General features: G+C 38.6%; 1 protein-coding gene across 2 annotated transcripts in view; it reads left to right on the top strand.

Moving 5' to 3' along the window:
* dus4l (dihydrouridine synthase 4-like (S. cerevisiae)) overlaps positions 1 to 18691 on the top strand; it is a 59773-nt gene that overhangs the window by 6120 nt on the left and 34962 nt on the right. Inside the window, exons 4-6 of one of the 2 annotated variants that reach the window (XM_059987490.1) lie at positions 1260 to 1382; positions 2677 to 2903; positions 6286 to 6295. In XM_059987490.1, coding sequence (XP_059843473.1) covers positions 1260 to 1382; positions 2677 to 2903; positions 6286 to 6295 — 360 coding nt within the window. Of the gene's footprint in view, positions 1 to 1259; positions 1383 to 2676; positions 2904 to 6285; positions 6296 to 10030; positions 10751 to 18691 lie in introns of those variants that run through there. The other variant, XM_059987488.1, reaches the window with a different exon arrangement.

Raw genomic sequence — 18691 nt, 5'->3', positions numbered from 1 at the left:
CCCCGAAATGGAGCAAACGGAACAAACCAAGAAAACGGAGGAATCTGTTACACTAGCGGGAACATTTTCTTCAATACAAGACATGAAGTGAGAATTCGGATCGCTTAACATTAAAATTGATAAGCTGGCCGGTTCAAACGGGAAGCTCGAAAAAGCTATTTCTACAATTCAAGACTCTCAACTTCAAACACTTCGGCAGACTACAACCCGAATCGAGAGTGAGCATGATCTATTCAAGCAAACTATTACAGATCAAGGAATGAAGGTATCTTCAATGGAAAAGAAAATCAATGAAATTACCTCGGAACTATATAAAACGAAGAAAAGAATGGTTGATTTAGATAGTAGAGGGCGTTGGAGGAATCTGCGTATTCTGGGACTACCTGAAAATAATGAAGCTGGCAATCTGTTAAAATTCTTTTCAGATATGCTGTACTCACTTTTCAATGAGACCCTCGAAACTAGCCCTTTAATTGACAGAGCTCACAGAATTTCATTTTCTCGGCATTCAGCAGAATTACGTCCTCGAGCAGTTGTACTTTCTTTGCATTATTATATGACTAATGAAGCTATTATTTGAGAAGCCAGAAAGAAATGGCAATTATTCTTTAATTCAACACAAATTCGTATAGTTGAAGATTACTCACCAAAAATCTTTGCCAAAAGGAAGAAATATCAAGAAGTTATGAGTGAAATGTATAAATTAGATTTAAATCCCTCCCTTCGCTTTCTAGCAAAGTGTTTTTCTCTAGCTAGGAAATTTACAGTAGAAGCAGGATAATGGTTTTGGGGTAAGTGGTCCATGAATTTAGACAAAGATGAAGAAACCTGAATTTCTTGAAATATTCTGGAGTATTGCAGATTGGCATTCACTGAATGTTTTAATCTCTAATGAAGCTTTTGTAATTGTATCTTATGAATTGTGGGTAGTGGATGTCAGACTGTATGAGATAATTGGCTTTGATCTGATGGAAAGGCGGAAAAATCAAAGGCTGTGTTGCGTAGTTTCCCCATTTATTCTTTGCTTCTGTCAGCATTTGAAAATTATGTTGCTGCCAATATCATTAGCTTTCGCTTAACATTTTAATTAGAGGTTTCTTTACTTTTGTATTTAGTATGAAAACCTAAAATGAACTGCTTTGCTTTGGCGTTTGTCAGTTACATTTTTAGAAAACAATTTATGGTCCATATATACAGACTTTACAGTTATTTGGATTATTCATATCAATATGATTAATATATATATTTCATTCTTTCAGGTGGGCAATGGCAGAAGGATATGGTGCTTGCTTAATCAATAAACCAGAACTGGTTCAGGATATGGTGCGTAAAGTTAGAAATCAAGTGGAATGCCCAGAGTTTTCCGTCTCCATTAAGATAAGGTAGTTTTGAAAATGCAAATAAAATTGTGTTTAAAATTACATAGTTATAAATATGCAAGCCATTTTTTGATTTGCTGAAAAAATACATTACAGGAAGATATTTATTAGATGGAATTCATAAATTGTAAAGGTTGAGTAAAGGCCAATCCCATAAGAAAATGTCACATAATTATCCAAAATTTGAAGTCAGATAGCTTTTGCATTAAAAAAATCAGTTGGCCAATAAATTGATTGCTGCCCTTCTCACAGAATATTATATAACTTTGCAGTATCTAACTGCTCCTTTTCAAACTCTTGAGTATCTTGTGTTCCACTTAAAAGTTTACCAGAATTGGTAGCTTAGTGATTATGCACTTGGGAGAGTGAGAAGGTGAGCCTGAAATTCAGAGATTGCCTATAGGCTTCCTGAGACATTGCAGTAATGTTAGTTATCAATGCAACCCACCCTTGGCTGACAAATAGCCACTCATTAACTCTCAATCCTAGTAGAAGCAAAGCAACGTGAACTTAAGCTGAATAGAGAACTTCAATACCCTTCACCAAATGTGGCAGTAAAAAATGTGCATCTATGCAACATTTTATGTCCTGTCACAAAAACAGCCCAAGTTCAAACTGGCCAATTATTCTCATCATCTGTCCGTAAATTGAAATTCTGTGAGGTTGATAATGCCAGGCTATTGTTTGACTTGTCTATAGTTTAACTCACCTAATTTTGGCACCAGTCCAAAAAGTTTGTGAAGATCAATTTACAAGTTTGATTGGGGTTTGGTCCACCCTGTTTATAATGCATGCTGGTTAACATAGCAGTCACGCACAGATAGGATTGCATTTCTATTTCAGAAGTTATTTAATAATCAACCATCAGGAATCACCCATTTTAAAGACTTATGTATCTGGGCAGCTGAAATTTTTAGATATGTGTGCTAAACAATCGAAAAAGGCTAACATCAGCTTATCTGATTTTAGAAGGGCAAAAGTGACATGTTCTAATAATATCAGCAAGAAATTTTTCTCAACAGTTGTTTACCTGTATTGTCTTAATTAAGCTGTCTTAAAATGTTACCTACTATTTTAATGAAGAATTTATTAAAGTTTACCTTGTCCAAGAACAACCTGCGAAACAAGCTGAGATTTCAATGCAAAATCTGAGAAAATAGTACTTGTGTTTGCTGGATTTTGTTTTGTATAGAATTTTATTGCTCTTTTAGCTATTATCTTATCTGACAGAAAATGTTATCTGTTTTACTGTAGGTTAAATTCACCTGTAGTATTCTATGATCTGATGGTATTGCAGATTGCACAAAGACCTATCAAGAACTGTAGATCTCTGCCGAAAGGCTGAGGCAGCTGGAATCTCTTGGATTACCGTTCATGGCAGGGAAACTGAGGAACGACATCAACCAGTCCACTATGATGCGATCAAGATTATTAAAGAAAATTTAACTATACCAGTGGTAGCAAATGGGGATGTCAGGAGCAGTAAAGATGTGGATCTTGTACGTCAACTGACAGGAATTGATGGTAAGGAATCTTTGTTGGTGTAAATGAAGCATTGACGTTGCCAAATTGATTGTTAAATCTAAATTTGAGCTGGTACGGGACTTGTGATTCCATCACTTTCTATGATCATAGAGTGACAAAAAAGAAATCAAAGCTTTCATAGAAACATGGATGCTTGAAGCAATCCAGAACAGGACCACTCAGTCAATTGAATACACGCTGACCAATACAGAAAGGTGTGATTCCATTAGAGAGGGTGCAGGGGAGATTTAAGGATGTTGATGGACTGGAAATTTCAATTCTGACAATAGATTGAATAAGTTAAGGTTGATTTCAATAGAACAGAAAAGGTTTAGATAAGACTTAATAGAGGAGAGAGGGAGGGTATAAAATTTTGGGCCTAATTAGTATGAAGAACAGAGAGGTTTAAAAAACACAGCAAACGGTTAAAATGATGGATGGAAGAATTAGAAGGAAAATGTGCAATGCCTATTGTTACGTATTCAGGCAACAATAAATATATGAGTTTGGCAAGGGTTTTTATAACAAACAACACGTTTATTAAACACTGAAAACAAACCCCCCCCCCCCCAAAAGTAAACAAACACTAACGTAACCGGAAATCAGCTGCTGTACGGCAGCTTGAACAGTTCTTAAAGTGATGCAGCTCGAACAGTTCTTAAAGCAAAAACAGTTCTTTAACGTAGTATTGCCAAAAGTTCGAAATGCTCACAGTCCATTTAAGGGAGAGACTTTTTAAGACAACTTAAATTCTCTTTCACGTCGTTTTGCTTCGATCCCCGATGTCAAACTTTTCCCACGAAGAATTTACGAAACGAAACGGCTTAAAGGCACTGACCTTTCCTTTATCACACCGTCCTCAATCTTCTGCTATCCCGCAGAGATTAACACGAGAACAGTCAACGAATTCCTTCCGAATAAGGATTGAACAAGGTCGAACCCGTTTCACCGTTGAAAATCGATTCTCCTCGATCTTTAATTCCCGGACTCCGATCTTCACTCTCCACTGATTCTCAACTAGCAGTATTGTAAAGAAACTGCTGGCAATGACCTTTTAAACTTTAGGCATTAGATAAAACTTCATCTTTCAACTAAACTGCGTCATCACATTAAATCACGCAGTGGCTTGAAGTCAACATGGCAAATCCAGCCACGAACTGCCCCTCCTCACAGGGTGGGGTCTTCCTTTTATACCCTGTTTTAAAAAAAAACAACCTGTCACATGATCTCTACTGGCAGGAAAATGACGTCACTCCACCATCACAAGACCATTACCTCAAGTCCAGTATAGCATCAGCCCCAGTCACGTGACAAGGGTACCACTGTCATGTGTCACGAGTACGTAACACTATAAAAAGTATTCACCTGCCTTGGAAGTTTTCATGGTTTATTGTTTTACACTGAATCACAGTGGATCTAATTTGCCTTTTCTGATACTAATCAACAAGAAAGATGCTTTAGTGTCAAAGTTGGCTTAAGTTTATTACAGTTATTAAAAACAAAATAATTGATTGCAAAATTACTCACAACCTTCAAGTCAGTATTTAGTAGATGCACCTTAGGCTCTATCAGCTTTTCATCTCTGGTGGACACTGCAATTTTTCCCTATTTTTCTTCACAAAACTGCTCAAGCTGTGTCAGATTGCATGCAGATCATGCATGAACAGCCCTTTTCAAGTCCACAAATTCTCGATTGGATTGAGGTCTGGACTCTGACTTCGCCACTCCAGGACATTTGGTGTTTTTAAGCCACTTCTCTGTAGTTTTGGCTTTACGCTTGAGGTAATAGTCTTGCTGGAAAACAAATCTTCTCCCAAGTCGCAGTTATCTTGCAGACTGCATCAGATCTCCCTCCAGGATTTCCCTGTATTTTGCTACATTCATTTTACCAAGGTGGCTGAATTGAATGTGCAGATAGTTATGAATGAATATGATATAGTTGGGATCACAGAGACATGGCGCCAGGGTGACCAAGAATGGGAGCTCAACATTCAGGGATATTCAATATTCAGGAGGGATAGACAGGAAAGAAAAAGAGGTGGGGTAGCATTGCTGGTTAGAGAGGAGATTAACGCAATAGAAAGGAAGGACATCAGCCTGGAGGATGTGGAATCGATATGGGTAGAGCTGCATAACACTAAGGGGCAGAAAACGCTGGTGGGAGTTGTGTACAGGCCACCTAACAGTAGTAGTCAGGTTGGGAATGGCATTAAACAGGAAATTAAAAATGTGTGCAATAAAGGAACAGTAGTTATAATGGGTGACTTCAATCTACATATAGATTGGGTGAACCAAATTGGTAAGGGTGCTGAGGAAGAGGTTTTCTTGGAATGTATGCGGGATGGTTTTCTGAACCAACATGTCGAGGAACCAACTAGAGAACTGGCCATTCTAGATTGGGTATTGAGCAATGAGGAAGGGTTAGTTAGCAATCTTGTCGTGCGAGGCCCCTTGGGTAAGAGTGACCATAATATGGTGGAATTCTTCATTAAGATGGAGAGAGACATAGTTAATTTAGAAACAGAGGTTCTGAACTTAAAGAAGGGTAACTTTGAAGGTATGAGACGTGAATTAGCTAAGATAGACTGGCAAATGATACTTCAAGGGTTGACGGTGGATATGCAATGGCAATCATTTAAAGATTGCATGGATGAACTACAACAATTGTTCATCCCAGTTTGGCAAAAGAATAAACCAGGGAAGGTAGTGCACCCGTGGCTAACAAGGGAAATTAGGGATAGTATCAAGTCCAAAGAAGAAACATATAAATTAGCAAAAAAGAGCGGCACACCTGAGGACTGGGAGAAATTCAGAGTGCAGCAGAGGAGGACAAAGGGCTTAATTAGGAAAGGGAAAAAAGATTATAAGAGAAAGCTGGCAGGGAACATAAAAACTGACTGTAAAAGCTTTTATAGATATGTAAAAAGAAAAAGATTGGTCAAGACAAATATAGGTCCCTTACAAAACTCCTTAGATTCTGGATTAGCTCCTGAGGATTGGAGGGTGGCTAATGTAACCCCACTTTTTAAAAAAGGAGGGAGAGAAAAACCGGAGAATTATAGACAGTGAGTCTGACATCAGTGGTGGGTAAGGTGCTAGAGTCGGTTATCAAAGATGTGATAACAGCACATTTGGAAAGAGGTGAAATCATCGGACAAAGTCAGCATGGATTTGTGAAAGGAAGATCATGTCTGACGAATCTTATAGAATTTTTTGAAGATGTAACTAGTAGAGTGGATAGGGGAGAGCCAGTGGATGTGGTATGTTTAGATTTTCAAAAGGCTTTTGACAAGGTCCCACATAGGAGATTAGTATGCAAACTTAAAGCACACGGTATTGGGGATTTGGTACTGATGTGGATAGAGAATTGGTTGGCAGACAGGAAGCAAAGAGTGGGGGTAAACAGGACCTTTTCAGAAAGGCAGGCAGTGACTAGTGGGGTACCGCAAGGCTCAGTGCTGGGACCCCATTTGTTTACAATATATATATTAATGATTTAGACGAGGGAATTAAATGCAGTATCTCCAAGTTTGCGGATGACACGAAGCTGGGCGGTGGTGTTAGCTGAGAGGAGGATGCAGGGTGACTTGGATAGGTTAGGTGAGTGGGCAAATTCATGGCAGATGCAATTTAATGTGGATAAATGTGAGGTTATCCACTTTGGTTGCAAGAACAGGAAAACAGATTATTAACTGAACGGTGCCCAATTAGGAAAAGGGGAGGTGCAATGAGACCTGGGTGTCATTGTACACCAGTCGAAGGTGGGCATGCAGGTACAGTAGGCAGTGAAAAAAGCAAATGGTATGTTGTCATTCATAGCAAAAGGATTTGAGTATAGGAGCAGGGAGGTTCTACTGCAGTTGTACAAGGCCTTGGTGAGACCACACCTAGAGTACTGTGTGCAGTTTTGGTCCCCTAATCTGAGGAAGGACATTCTTGCCATAGAGGGAGTACAAAAGAGGTTCACCAGATTGATTCCTGGGATGGCAGGACTTTCATATGAAGAAAGACTGGATCGACTAGGCTTATACTCACTAGAATTTAGAAGATTGAGGGGGCATCTTATTGAAACATATAAAATTCTAAAGGGATTGGACAGGCTAGATGCAGGAAGATTGTTTCCGATGTTGGGCAAGTCTAGAATGAGGGGATAAAGGGAAAGCCTTTTAGGACCGAGATGAGGAAAAACTTCTTCACACAGAGAGTGGTGAATCTGTGGAATTCTCTGCCACAGTAAACTGTTGAGGCCAGTTCATTGGCTATATTTAAGAGGAAGTTAGATATGGCCCTTGTGGCTAAAGGGATCAGGGGGTATGGAGAGAAAGCAGGTACAGGGTTTTGAGTTGGATGATCAGCCATGATCATACTGAATGGCGATGCAGGCTCAGAGGGCCAAATGGCCTACTGCTGCACCTATTTTCTATGTTTCTACCATCTACCTTCACAAGCCTTCCTTGGCCTACTGCAGCGAAGCATCCCCACAGCATGATGCAACAACTACCATGCTTCACGATAGGGATGGTGTGTTTTTGATGATGTGCAGTGTTTGGCTTACACCAAATGTACTGTTTAGTCTGATGGCCAAAAAGCTCAATTTTGGTTTCATCAGACTACAGAACCTTCTTCCAGACTTCAGAGCCTTCCACATGCCTTCTGGCAAACTCTAGCTGAGATTTCATGGGAATTTTTTTTTCGAATAGTGGCTTTCTCTTTGCCACTCTCCCATAAAGCTGCGACTGGTGAAGCACCCAGGCAACAGTTGTATCCACAGTCTCTCCCATCTTAGCCACTGAAGCTTGTAACTCCTCCAGAGTTGTCATAGGTCTCTTGGTGGCCTCACTCACTGGTCCTCTTATTGCACAGTCACTCAGCTTTTGAGAATGGCCTGCTCTAGGCAGATTTACATCTCTGCCATATTCTTTCCCTTTCTTGACGATTGACTTAACTATACTCTGAGAGATATTCAATGACTTGGAGATTTTCTTGTGTCCATCTCCCGACTTGTGCTTTTCAATAGCCTTTTCATGGAGTTGCTTGGATTGTTTTTTTTGCCTTCGTGGTTTGGTGTAGTTTTTGCCAGGATATTGACTCAGCAGCAGTTGGTCCTCCTCAGGTTATTACTGGAGTGTGGTATACAGAACTGCAAAATAAAACCCCTACTAGTTCTTTATCAAATGAAAATTTAATTATCCCAAAAGCCCTATAGATTGTATATAATGAAAGACAATATTGTGAATATTAAGTCACTTCAATAACTTTTTTTTGAATGAAAATTATCAACCTTCACCCAAAGATAGTAGTGCAGCCTGTATTTGCTTTCTTTCAACCATGTAAAAGAATGTGTTCAACTGTTTCATAACAATGACAGAACCTACCAAGAGTGATATTTTCCAACCAGATATAAGGAATAATTAGACATAGTGTGACCTTTCTAAGTCAAGTCAATATAATTTCTTCCCTTCTTGTTTTACTCCCTTCAATCCACCAGTTTAATTTATTCTGTAAAGGTGTCTCCCCTTATGCCTGTTATCTCACAAGTCTTACCATAATCCCCTGATTTTTAGCCCTACCAACCCCTTGGCCTCTGATTTGCTTAGTGGAACGTTTATATCCGTAGTTGAATTTTTGATAGCGTTTTTGACTAAACAATCAACCTACTCATTCCCTCAACACCTCTGTGAGGGACCCAGAAGAAAAAGACATGTAAACCAATACTTTGAACACAGAATAAGGTTGGAAGAGCTTCCAGAAGTAAATCTGACGCACAGTTAGAATGACCCGTTTTAAGACTAGTCAAAACCAAAAAAGAATCTGAACCAATTATAACTCTGCAAGGACAAATTTCCTCCACCCACCATAAGCCCACAAAAATGGCAACCAATTCTGTATGTAGTAGTTAGGCCTTCCAGATGCAAGTGTATTTTTACCACAATCAATTGAAAACCCTTGACTGCACACAGATTATCTCCATTTAACTAATTATGTGACTTCTAAAACCAATTGGCTGCAGCAGTGGTGATTTGGTGTGTCATTTTAAAGGGGGTTACTACTTAGTGCTATCAATTATTTTGTGTTTTATATTTGTAATTAATTTAGATCACTTTGTAAAGATCTGCTTTTGCTTTGACATGAAAGAGTTTTTTGTTGCTCAGTGTCAAAAAAAGTCAAATCCACTGTGATTCAATGTTGTAAAACAATAACACATGAAAACTTCCGGGGGAGGGCTGAATACTTTATATAGGCACTGTGGATGCAAAAAAAATGCAGAGAGTGGTATGGGCCTCGTATTCGCTACCTGAAAAGTTAGAAGTGGCAAATACATAGCTTACAACATTTAAGTAGTTTTTAGTATATAATTAAGGGTTGTGAGTTGCAGAACAGCAGGCTTTGTCCAGGATGTTGGGAGTCACTGAATAGCATTTACTTTCCAGTTGGCAAGGACATGGTGGGGCAAATTCCTGATCCTACATTGTATCTAATCCTTATTTTAATTATTTTATGTTTCTAATTATTTAAAACTATATTTCAGCTGTTTAGCTAGATTTACATTATTTTAGATTCGAAATTGTATAATGTAATCACTTCTGTTAGTCAAAAAATACTTCAAATAAATTGAGTATAATATCCAGAAAAATCCTACACTTTAGAAAGTAATACCTTTTTAATAAGTTCCTTAATGTCAATTGACCATATTATTACAATTTCCATACTGCATTGGAATCAGGTTTACAATCACGGTCTTCTAAGACGTGAAATTTCTTGTTTTGCAAAGACTTCGTTAATATAAATTACTAAAGTAAAGGCTTTTTTAAAAAAATAATGAGGTAGTGTTCATGGGTTCATTCAGAAAACTGATGGTGGAGTGAAAGAGCTCTTTCAGAATAGTTGAATGTGTGTCAGTGTGTGTCTTCATGCTCCTGTATCTCCTCCCTGATGGTAGCAATGAGAAGAGGGCATATTCCAGTTAGGAGATTGGATCCCTTTGAGGAAACTCAAGTTTGTTTCATACATGAGGCTTCTTTGTCGTCACCTGCCACTTTCTTTTTGACAGGAAGGTTATTGTGACCTTATTAGTTTGATTTGTGTTCAAGTTTTAGGATTGTTGCATTATTTATGTTTCCTTACAGGTGTAATGGCTGCACGTGGTCTTTTGGCAAACCCTGCTATGTACTCAGGATATGAGGAAACGCCTTGGCAATGTGTTCGGGATTGGGTTGACATTGCTTTGGAGCATGGAACACCGTTCACTTGTTTTCATCACCATTTAATGTACATGTTGGAAAGAGTAACTTCAAAGCAAGAGAAGAAAATCTTTAATGTGCTCTCAAGTACATCAGCTGTTATAGACTACCTTGGTGAGAATTATGGCTTATGACCCTGTAAATGAATACCAATTCTTTTCATCAATCTGTCAGCAGATATATTTGAAAAAGGAATTGAAGGATATGAGAGGAGACCTAGACTGCTTTTGGCCCTGTGTGAAAACAAAGCTCTTGTAAACCTCAAGCCATGGTCAGTAGCTTGAAATTACATGTCTTTGGAGCTCAAAATGAGATGATGGTCAGCAGTCTGTTATTTCAAGAGATTTCACTTCAACTATTTTATATAAAATTCAGAACTTTGTCCTTTCATGTAATTTTTTTTGAAAAATAAATAGAACTTGATTTCTCCTTAAATCTAGTTTTTAAATGTGATTTTTTTTTGGTTATACTTGGTGATAAATATAATTTTATTCCAATTTGTGAAGTATTATTGTCCTCTTGCCTACAAATAAGATTTAACTTTTTATCTCACTGGAATTGTTGATGTTTGCCATCATAAAATTGTTTATATTCAGATATTTTAAATAAAAATTATTGTTTCTCTTTATGTCCTTGAGGCATCTATGATTTGCTGAATTATATCACTGTCTCAGAGTACTTTATCTCCCAATCTACGTCGAGTCTCACCGATATACAGGATGCTGCACCAAAAACATCATGTACAGTAGATGACCCCAACCAATAGGATCCTATCACCAAGCACATCTTTCCTTCCTTGCTCCCTTCTTTCTGCTTTTTGTAGGGATTGCTCCCTACGTGGCTCCCTTGTCCATTTATTCCTTCCTACTTATCTCCCTCCTGGCACTTATCCTTGTAAGGGAAACCAATGCTACACCTGCCCCTATGCATCCTCCCTCACAAACATTCAGGGCCCCTGTGAGTCTGTTGGGGTCACCTACTGTGTGTAGGTGAGACCCAACATAGATTGGGAAACCACTACATCGAGCACTATGCTGCATCCACCAGAAAAAGCAGGATCTCCCAAGGGCCACCCATTTTTATTCCACTTCCCATTCCAACATGTCAGTCCATGGCCTCTTCTACAGTCACGATGAGGCCACACTCAGGTTGGAGGAGCAATTCCTTGTAATCCATTTGGGAAGCCTCCAACCTGATGACATGAATATTGACTTCTTGAACTTCCAGTAATGCCCCTCCGCAACTTCACCATTACCCATTCCCATTTCCCTCTCTCACCTCATCTTCCCATCACCTCCCTCTGTTGCTCCTCCCCCTTTCTACCATGGCCTTCTGTCCTCTCCTATCAGATTCTCCCTTCTCTAGCCCTGTATCTCTTTCACCAATCAACTTCGCAGCTCTTTACTTCACCCCACCCAGTTTCACCTATCACATGGTGTTTGTTCTTCCCCTCTCCCCACCTGCTTACTGGGACTCGTCATCTTTGTTGACTCTTTTCCATAGATTCTGCCTGGCCTGCTGAGTTCCTCCAGCACCTTGCGTATGTTGCTTGGATTTCCAGCATTGGCAGATTTTCTCATGTTTGTGTTTAGCTGTCTCAAGTTGTTTTCCAGCTTGGTTATTCAACAATGTACATGTTGTAAGCCTGGGTATTGTGAACTTTAATAGTTTTCAATTCATCCATTACCTTAAGCAAACGAAAAGGTATTCCATTAATTCTGTGGGTAACTGTTCTTGATTTATTTTTATTTTGGAGGATCTGGGTATTACTGATTCTGCTAGCAATGTTTGCTGATCATTAAGTATCATTGAGAAGGTGGTGGTCAGCCATCATCTTGAATCATCGAAGGCCCTCTGGTGAAGATACTCACACAATACAATTTTTGTTGCAGTATTTAGATCTAGTGAGGTCATAGAACTCTATGATTCCAGGTCTTGTTGGTATGTGGTTTAGAAGTGTGACTTGCAGGTGGTTGTGCTCCCATACATTTTAAGACTCCTTGGTGGGGGCTGCAAGTATTGCAAATAATGGCATTGCATTTTGCATTATACATTGAGTTCTGGAGGTCAAGGTAATTAATGTTTAGGGTGGGGGTGTTTACACTGGAGCAGGCTGCCTTTTCTAAATGGTGTCAAATCACCTTGAGTGCTTTTGAACTATACTCACCCACAAATGGACAGTATTCTGTTTCTTTAAATTCTGACTATAGATGAAGGAAAGTTGAAGTTGTAAAGCTACAGAACATTGTAAAATTTGTCAGCTCCATCATGGGTACTAGCCTGCGTAGTATCCAAGATATCTTCAAGGAGTACTGCCTTAAAAGGCAACATCCATTATTAAGGACCCTTATCTCCCAGGACATGCCCTCTTCTCATTGTTACCATCAGGGAGGAGGTACAGAAGCCTGAAGGCACACACTCTGCAGTTCAGGGACAGCTTCTTCCCCCATACCATACAATTCCTATACAGGCATTGAACCCATGAATGCTACTTCACTTTTTTAATACATATTATTCCTGTTTTTGCACTATTTTTTAATCTTTTTAATATGCATGTACTGTAATTTATGTATTTCTATTTATTTATGTATTGCATTGTACTGCTGCTACTAAATTTACAAATTTCACAACACATGCTGATAATAAATCTGATTCTGAAGGAAAGGCTTTAGGATGTCAAAGGTAACCCATTATCTACAGAATATGACCTGCTATTTCTGTGGCTGTTCCAGATGATTTCTCAACCTTAAGATATTGTTTCAGGGTTCTCAGTGATAGTAATGCCATTGAATGTAAAATGTTACTGTGAAATGTTAATGAAAGTGGCTATTGCCCTACACTTGCATGAAGCAAATGTTACTAAAACTTGTACAGTGATTTTCTGCACTGGGCAAACTAAGCTCCAACAACCAAACCATTTTTCATTGTGTTCAGTGTTTTCCCTTTAATGCCCTTTGAATTCAGTTTTATCAGATCTCCTTGACACCACACTTGGTCAGATTCTGCCTTCATGTTGAGGGCAGTCACTATCACTTCACCTTGGGAATTCAACTGTTTTGGCTGAGTCTCAGAGTAGTCCAAGCTAAGATCACTGAGCAGGTTATTGGTGAGTAATCGCCACATGGTAACAGACTGATTGAATGACAATTAACTGGATTACATTTGTCATACTTTTAGCAAGCAGAACATCCTGGGCAACTTTCTACATTGTTGGGTAGATGCCAGTATTGTTGCTAATTCAATCAGTTTGACTAGAGACACAGCTAATTCTAGAGCACAGGACTGTAGGATTACAGCTGTCAAGTCTTGAGGCCATTCTTTGTACCCAGTGCTATTTCTAGATATCATGTAGATGATGGAGATTTCAGGAGGAAGCTGAGATCAATCATTTATTCTGCATCTTGTTTGATGATGATGATTGCAAAGTGTTTAGTCTTGTCATTGTCACTCCCAAACTGGACTTGTCACCACTGGGAAGGAAAATGATCTTGAAACATGCTTCTGTTGGCTATTTAATATCCTGCACCATTCACAGCTACATGTGGCAGAACTTAAGAAGTTTGATTGGATTCATGCGATTGCTTAGCTCTGTTTACCACCTTTGTTCAGCATGCATCTGATCTCATGATCCCGCTTCACCAGGTCAGCGCCTCATTTTAGGTGTGCCTGGTACAGCTCCTACTATTCCTTTCTGCTCTACTCACTGAAGAGGATCCTGTCTTAATGAAATTATAAACCCATAGAACACAATAGAGGATGTTTTTCTACAGGAAGATGATTCTTTGTTGCCATGCCAGTGCCATTGTTGTCATGGACAGATGCAATAGGTCAAGTATGTACCATGTACTTGTGTATGTACTTCTACAGACATACAGTGGAGAGCATTCTGACTAGCTAATGTACAGGATCGAAGTAAGCTGCAGAGAGCTTTAAAATTAATCGGCTCCATGAGTACTAGCCTCTGTAGTATCCAAGACATCTTCAAGGAGTGTTGCTTCTGGAAGGCAACATCCATCATTAAGGGAACCCCCACCACCATCCAAAGCATGCCTCTTCTCATTGTTACCATCAGGAAAGAGACACAGAAGCCTGAAGGCACACACTCAGTTTTTGCACTATTTACTTTTACAATAATTGTTTTTTTTTCTATATTTATCATGTGTTGTACGGCTGCTGCAATATTAACAAATTTCATGATCAGGTGATTCTAAACCTGATGCTGAAGTAGTTGAGGATCCAGTCCCAGAAGAGTGGGGAGGGGAGGGGTCGTGTGTTAATGAAAACTATTCATATTACATATCCCTAAAAAGCTGGATCAAGTACAAAGCTACTGACATGAACAGAATAAAAAACACTGCGCTGTAATAGTTTTAAAGGGCATAGGTTAAGCACATTCTTTATAATTACAGGGTTTAAAATATGATAAAACATTAAAATTTCAATGTCAATATTGGAATTGCTGATTACAAAATTAGCAGCAAATATTATAATGTGCAGTTTGAGTAAATCTTAAAAGATGAAAAAGATACAATATTGTAAGTTATATCTAACTCAAAACCTGAAGAATTCTTGGTTAATTTTTCAAACATTGTAAGCCATGTTACCATGAAATAAAACACCATTGACATTTTCTCCTTTCATCAATTTTTGAATAATTCTCAGACTTAAAAGAACTATGTCATACCGTTTATCATCCAGTTAATTAGATGCATGTCTTCTCAAAGTTCTTAATAGGTCAATGTATTCCAAAATGTAACCAAGCTAGTCACTATGTAGTACTAATCTTTTTAGGTTTTCTTCTGGGATTAAAACTCGACGCCCTTCTGACAACTAATAAACCCATTTCTTGCTCATGCAAACATTAAACTATTTGTTGATTACCACATCAAAAGACTGAAATTCCTGTAATTCCAAAGGGAATAACAGGGCAGAATTGCAATCTTACAGCTGTTTCCATACAGAGTCATATACTTGACCTCTAAGTGAATCAGAAACTACTAGTGCCTCTCTTTTTAAGTTCTTGGCCTTAAGTACAAAAAAATGCTATAAAAAATAGTGAATTAATTGTGTCCTCTGCCGTCTTTGTAACTGTACAGCAGAATGTCCTGGACCTTTGTAATGGAAGCATCCTAAAACATATTGGGACATTGTCCATGTTTCCAATTAGTCTGCTCTTCTTAATTTTATAACTGACTACAAAAATACCATTTTTGTTATTGTTATCAATGAGCTTTTAATAAAACTTTTTGGCAAGTCTTTTTTATATAATGTTTGATTAAACATTATTATTGACTATACAGATTTCAATCTTGTCTTTGTTTTAGATATAGGGATTAGCTTTCTTCAATATCAGAATCAAGTTTATTATTACCACATGTCATGAAATTTGTTAACTTAGTGGCAGTTCAATGCAATACATAATATAGAAGAAGAAAAAAATACGTAAATCAATTACAGTATATGTATACTGAATGGATCAAAAATTGTGCAAAAAAACAGAAATAATATATACTAAAATAGTGAAGGGTTCAATGTCCATTTAGGAATCGGATGGCAGAGGGGAAGAAGCTGTTCCTGAATCACTGAGTGTGTGCCTTCAGGCTTCTGTACCTCCTACCTGATGGTAACAGTGAGAAAAGGGCATGCCCTGACTGCTGGAGGTCCTTAATAATGGATGCTGCCTTTCTGAGACATCCTTGAAGATGTCCTGGGTACTTTGTAGGCTAGTACCCAAGATGGAGCGGACAAAATTTACAACCCTCTGCAGTTTCTTCTGGTCCTTCCCCCACCCCCATATCAGACAGTGATGCAACCTATCAGAATGCTCTCCACAGTACATCTATAGAAGTTTTTAAGTGAATTTATTGACATACCAACTCTCTTCGAACTCCTAATGAAATATTGCTGCTGTCGTTCCTTTATAACTGCATCAATATGTTGGGACCAGATTAGGTCCTCAGAGATCTTGATACCCTGGAACTTGAAACTACTCACTCTCTCCACTTCTGATCCCTCTATGAGGATTAGTGTGTGTTCCTTTGTCTTGCCCTTCATGAAGTCCACAATCAGCTCTTTAACTTTACTGACGTTGAGTGCAAGGTTGTTGCTGCGACACCAATCCACTAGTTGGCATATCTTGCTCCCGTACGCCCTCTCTTCTCCATCTGAGAGTCTACCAACAATAAATACCCATCAATAAATCAAGCTCAATATTTTTTATATCCAGCCATAAGCAGCCTTTTCTTTTAGTTCATTTCACTATTGCCATATTTTTCATATTGTCTGTTTGAGGAGCAATGCCTCAAAAAGGTGACATCCATCATTAAGGACCCTTATCTCCCAGAACATGCGCTGTCCTCATTGCTACCATCAGGGAAGAGGTACAGAAGCCTGAAGGCACACACTCGACAATTCAGGAATAGCTTCTGCTCTGTTACTAGATTTCTGAATGGACATTGAGCCATGAACACTACCTCACCATTTTTTCTCTTTTTTGCATTACTTATTTAATTTAACTTTTTAATACATATATACTTACCATAATTTACAGGTTTTTTTATGTATTGTGTTGTACTGCTGCTATATAGCAACAAATTTCATGAAGTATGCCAGTGATAATAAACCTGTTGAAAATTCTGTTTGACCTCCATTAGGCTGCACATTTTATTAATTGCATATATTGTTTCAGAAGATCCCTTCTCATGTGTGTATGAAAACTCCCAGGTGGAACTAAAAAGTTGGTTGTGTAGCCTAAGTTAAGAGCTGCACACTCAATTTATCTGTGCTGTTATTAATGCATAGTAAAACTCCAATAATTCAGCATCTGATTGCTCACAAATCTGACCCGCTCATTAGTCTAGAATGTGAAGCAGAGATCTGGATTGTAATTGAGGTATTTGGACTGTTAACCTGGATGCTGGCTAGATTTCTACTTGAGACTTAGAACAGTAAAGTTCAAGAGTGTCAGTAACTTTGCAGGTGGAGCTGGGATCTTGAGTGCTTGCATGCTTCCTGTTCCACATACACTGACCAGATTTACAGGAAAATTTATTATCATTCCATGTAACACGTACAAAAAGTGAAAGGAAAGTGTTGGGTGTTAATAGGATGAATTTCAAATACTCCTAAGATCTGCTAGTCCTGAACTGTATAAGAATCAAGTTTACTATAAATGACATATACTGTGAAATTTATTGTTTTGTGGCAGCAGTACAGTGCAAGGCATAAAAATTACTATAAGTTACAAAAATAAATAGTGCAAAAGTTGAATAATAAGGTAGTGATCATGGGTTCATGGATCATTAAGAAATCTGATGGTGGAGGGAGGGGAAGAAGCTGTTCCTAAAATATTAACTGTGGGTCTTCAGGCTTCTGCTTCTGTTTCTGCTTGGTACTGCGCAAGCACTGCCAGATGGTAGTAACATAAGAGGGTGTGTCCTGGGCACTGAGAAACCATAATGATGAATGCTGCCACCTTGAGGCATTGCAACGTGAAGATGTCCTCGATGTCAGGGAGAGTTAGGCATGTGATGGAGCTGGTTAAGTCTACAAACCTCTTCAGACTCCCGTGATGCTGTTCCAGGCTGTGGTGCAACCAATCGGTATGCTCTCCACCATATATATATGCAGAAATTTGCTAGAGTGTTTAGGGACGTATCAAATCTCCTCAAACTCCTAATGAAGTAGTGCTGCTGTTGTACTTTCTTCTTGATTACAACCATGTGTTTGGCCCAAGATAGATCCTCTTGCATGCTGGTGCCCAGAAACTTGAAGCTGCTTACCCTTTTCACTGTTGACCTCCCAACTTCACCTTCAAAGTCCCCATTCAGTTCCTTGGTCTGGCTGGCATTAATCTTGCTTCTTGCATGTCCATCAATTCCCCTCAAGGAACAATTTACAATTGTCATTTAACTGACACGTTTAACTCTTGCAATCCTCACAGATTAGGATTTCTTTCTTATATAGTATGTATGGTTGAATTTCTTCACTAGATCTCTGCTACCAGTTCACCAGTTCACACCATCATATTCCCAGAGCTCTATAATGAAATTATAGGCTTACAATGAAATCCATGGCTAACATCTTGTTTATTTTCCAACTATGCGCATGTTGTGGGAAACTAGTCATTCCATTCAGGATCTTGGATAGGCAGAGAATCAATGGTTGAATGCCTTCTTATTTTTAAGAAGCTATGGAAATGTGCTGCCAAGAGATTACAATATTTTTCTTTGGAATATAGATACTTTATTGATCCCAAAGGATTATAATACATTAGCAAGTCATATGGTACAATAAGTATTCAAAAATAGAAAATGGAAATACGCAACAGATCAAACCCTTCTTCAGCCAGTCAGTTTGACCTGAAAAGTTAGCTCTGTTTCTGTCCACAAAGGTCCTGCCTGCTGAGTATTTCCAGTAGTTTCTGATTTATCCCCCCCCCCCAGTTTCCAATATCAGCAATTTTAATTTTCAAGCAGAATAAAGTATTTTCACTAGTCAAAGGTAAACAGCACATTCGGCAGGCTGTACTAAAGAGTCTGGAACAAG

This window comes from Hypanus sabinus, chromosome 13 (genome assembly GCF_030144855.1).
Source record: "Hypanus sabinus isolate sHypSab1 chromosome 13, sHypSab1.hap1, whole genome shotgun sequence".
In the NCBI taxonomy this organism is placed as follows: domain Eukaryota; kingdom Metazoa; phylum Chordata; class Chondrichthyes; order Myliobatiformes; family Dasyatidae; genus Hypanus; species Hypanus sabinus.
The sequence above is the reverse complement of the archived record's forward strand: the minus strand, read 5'-3'. Positions and strand labels throughout refer to the sequence as shown.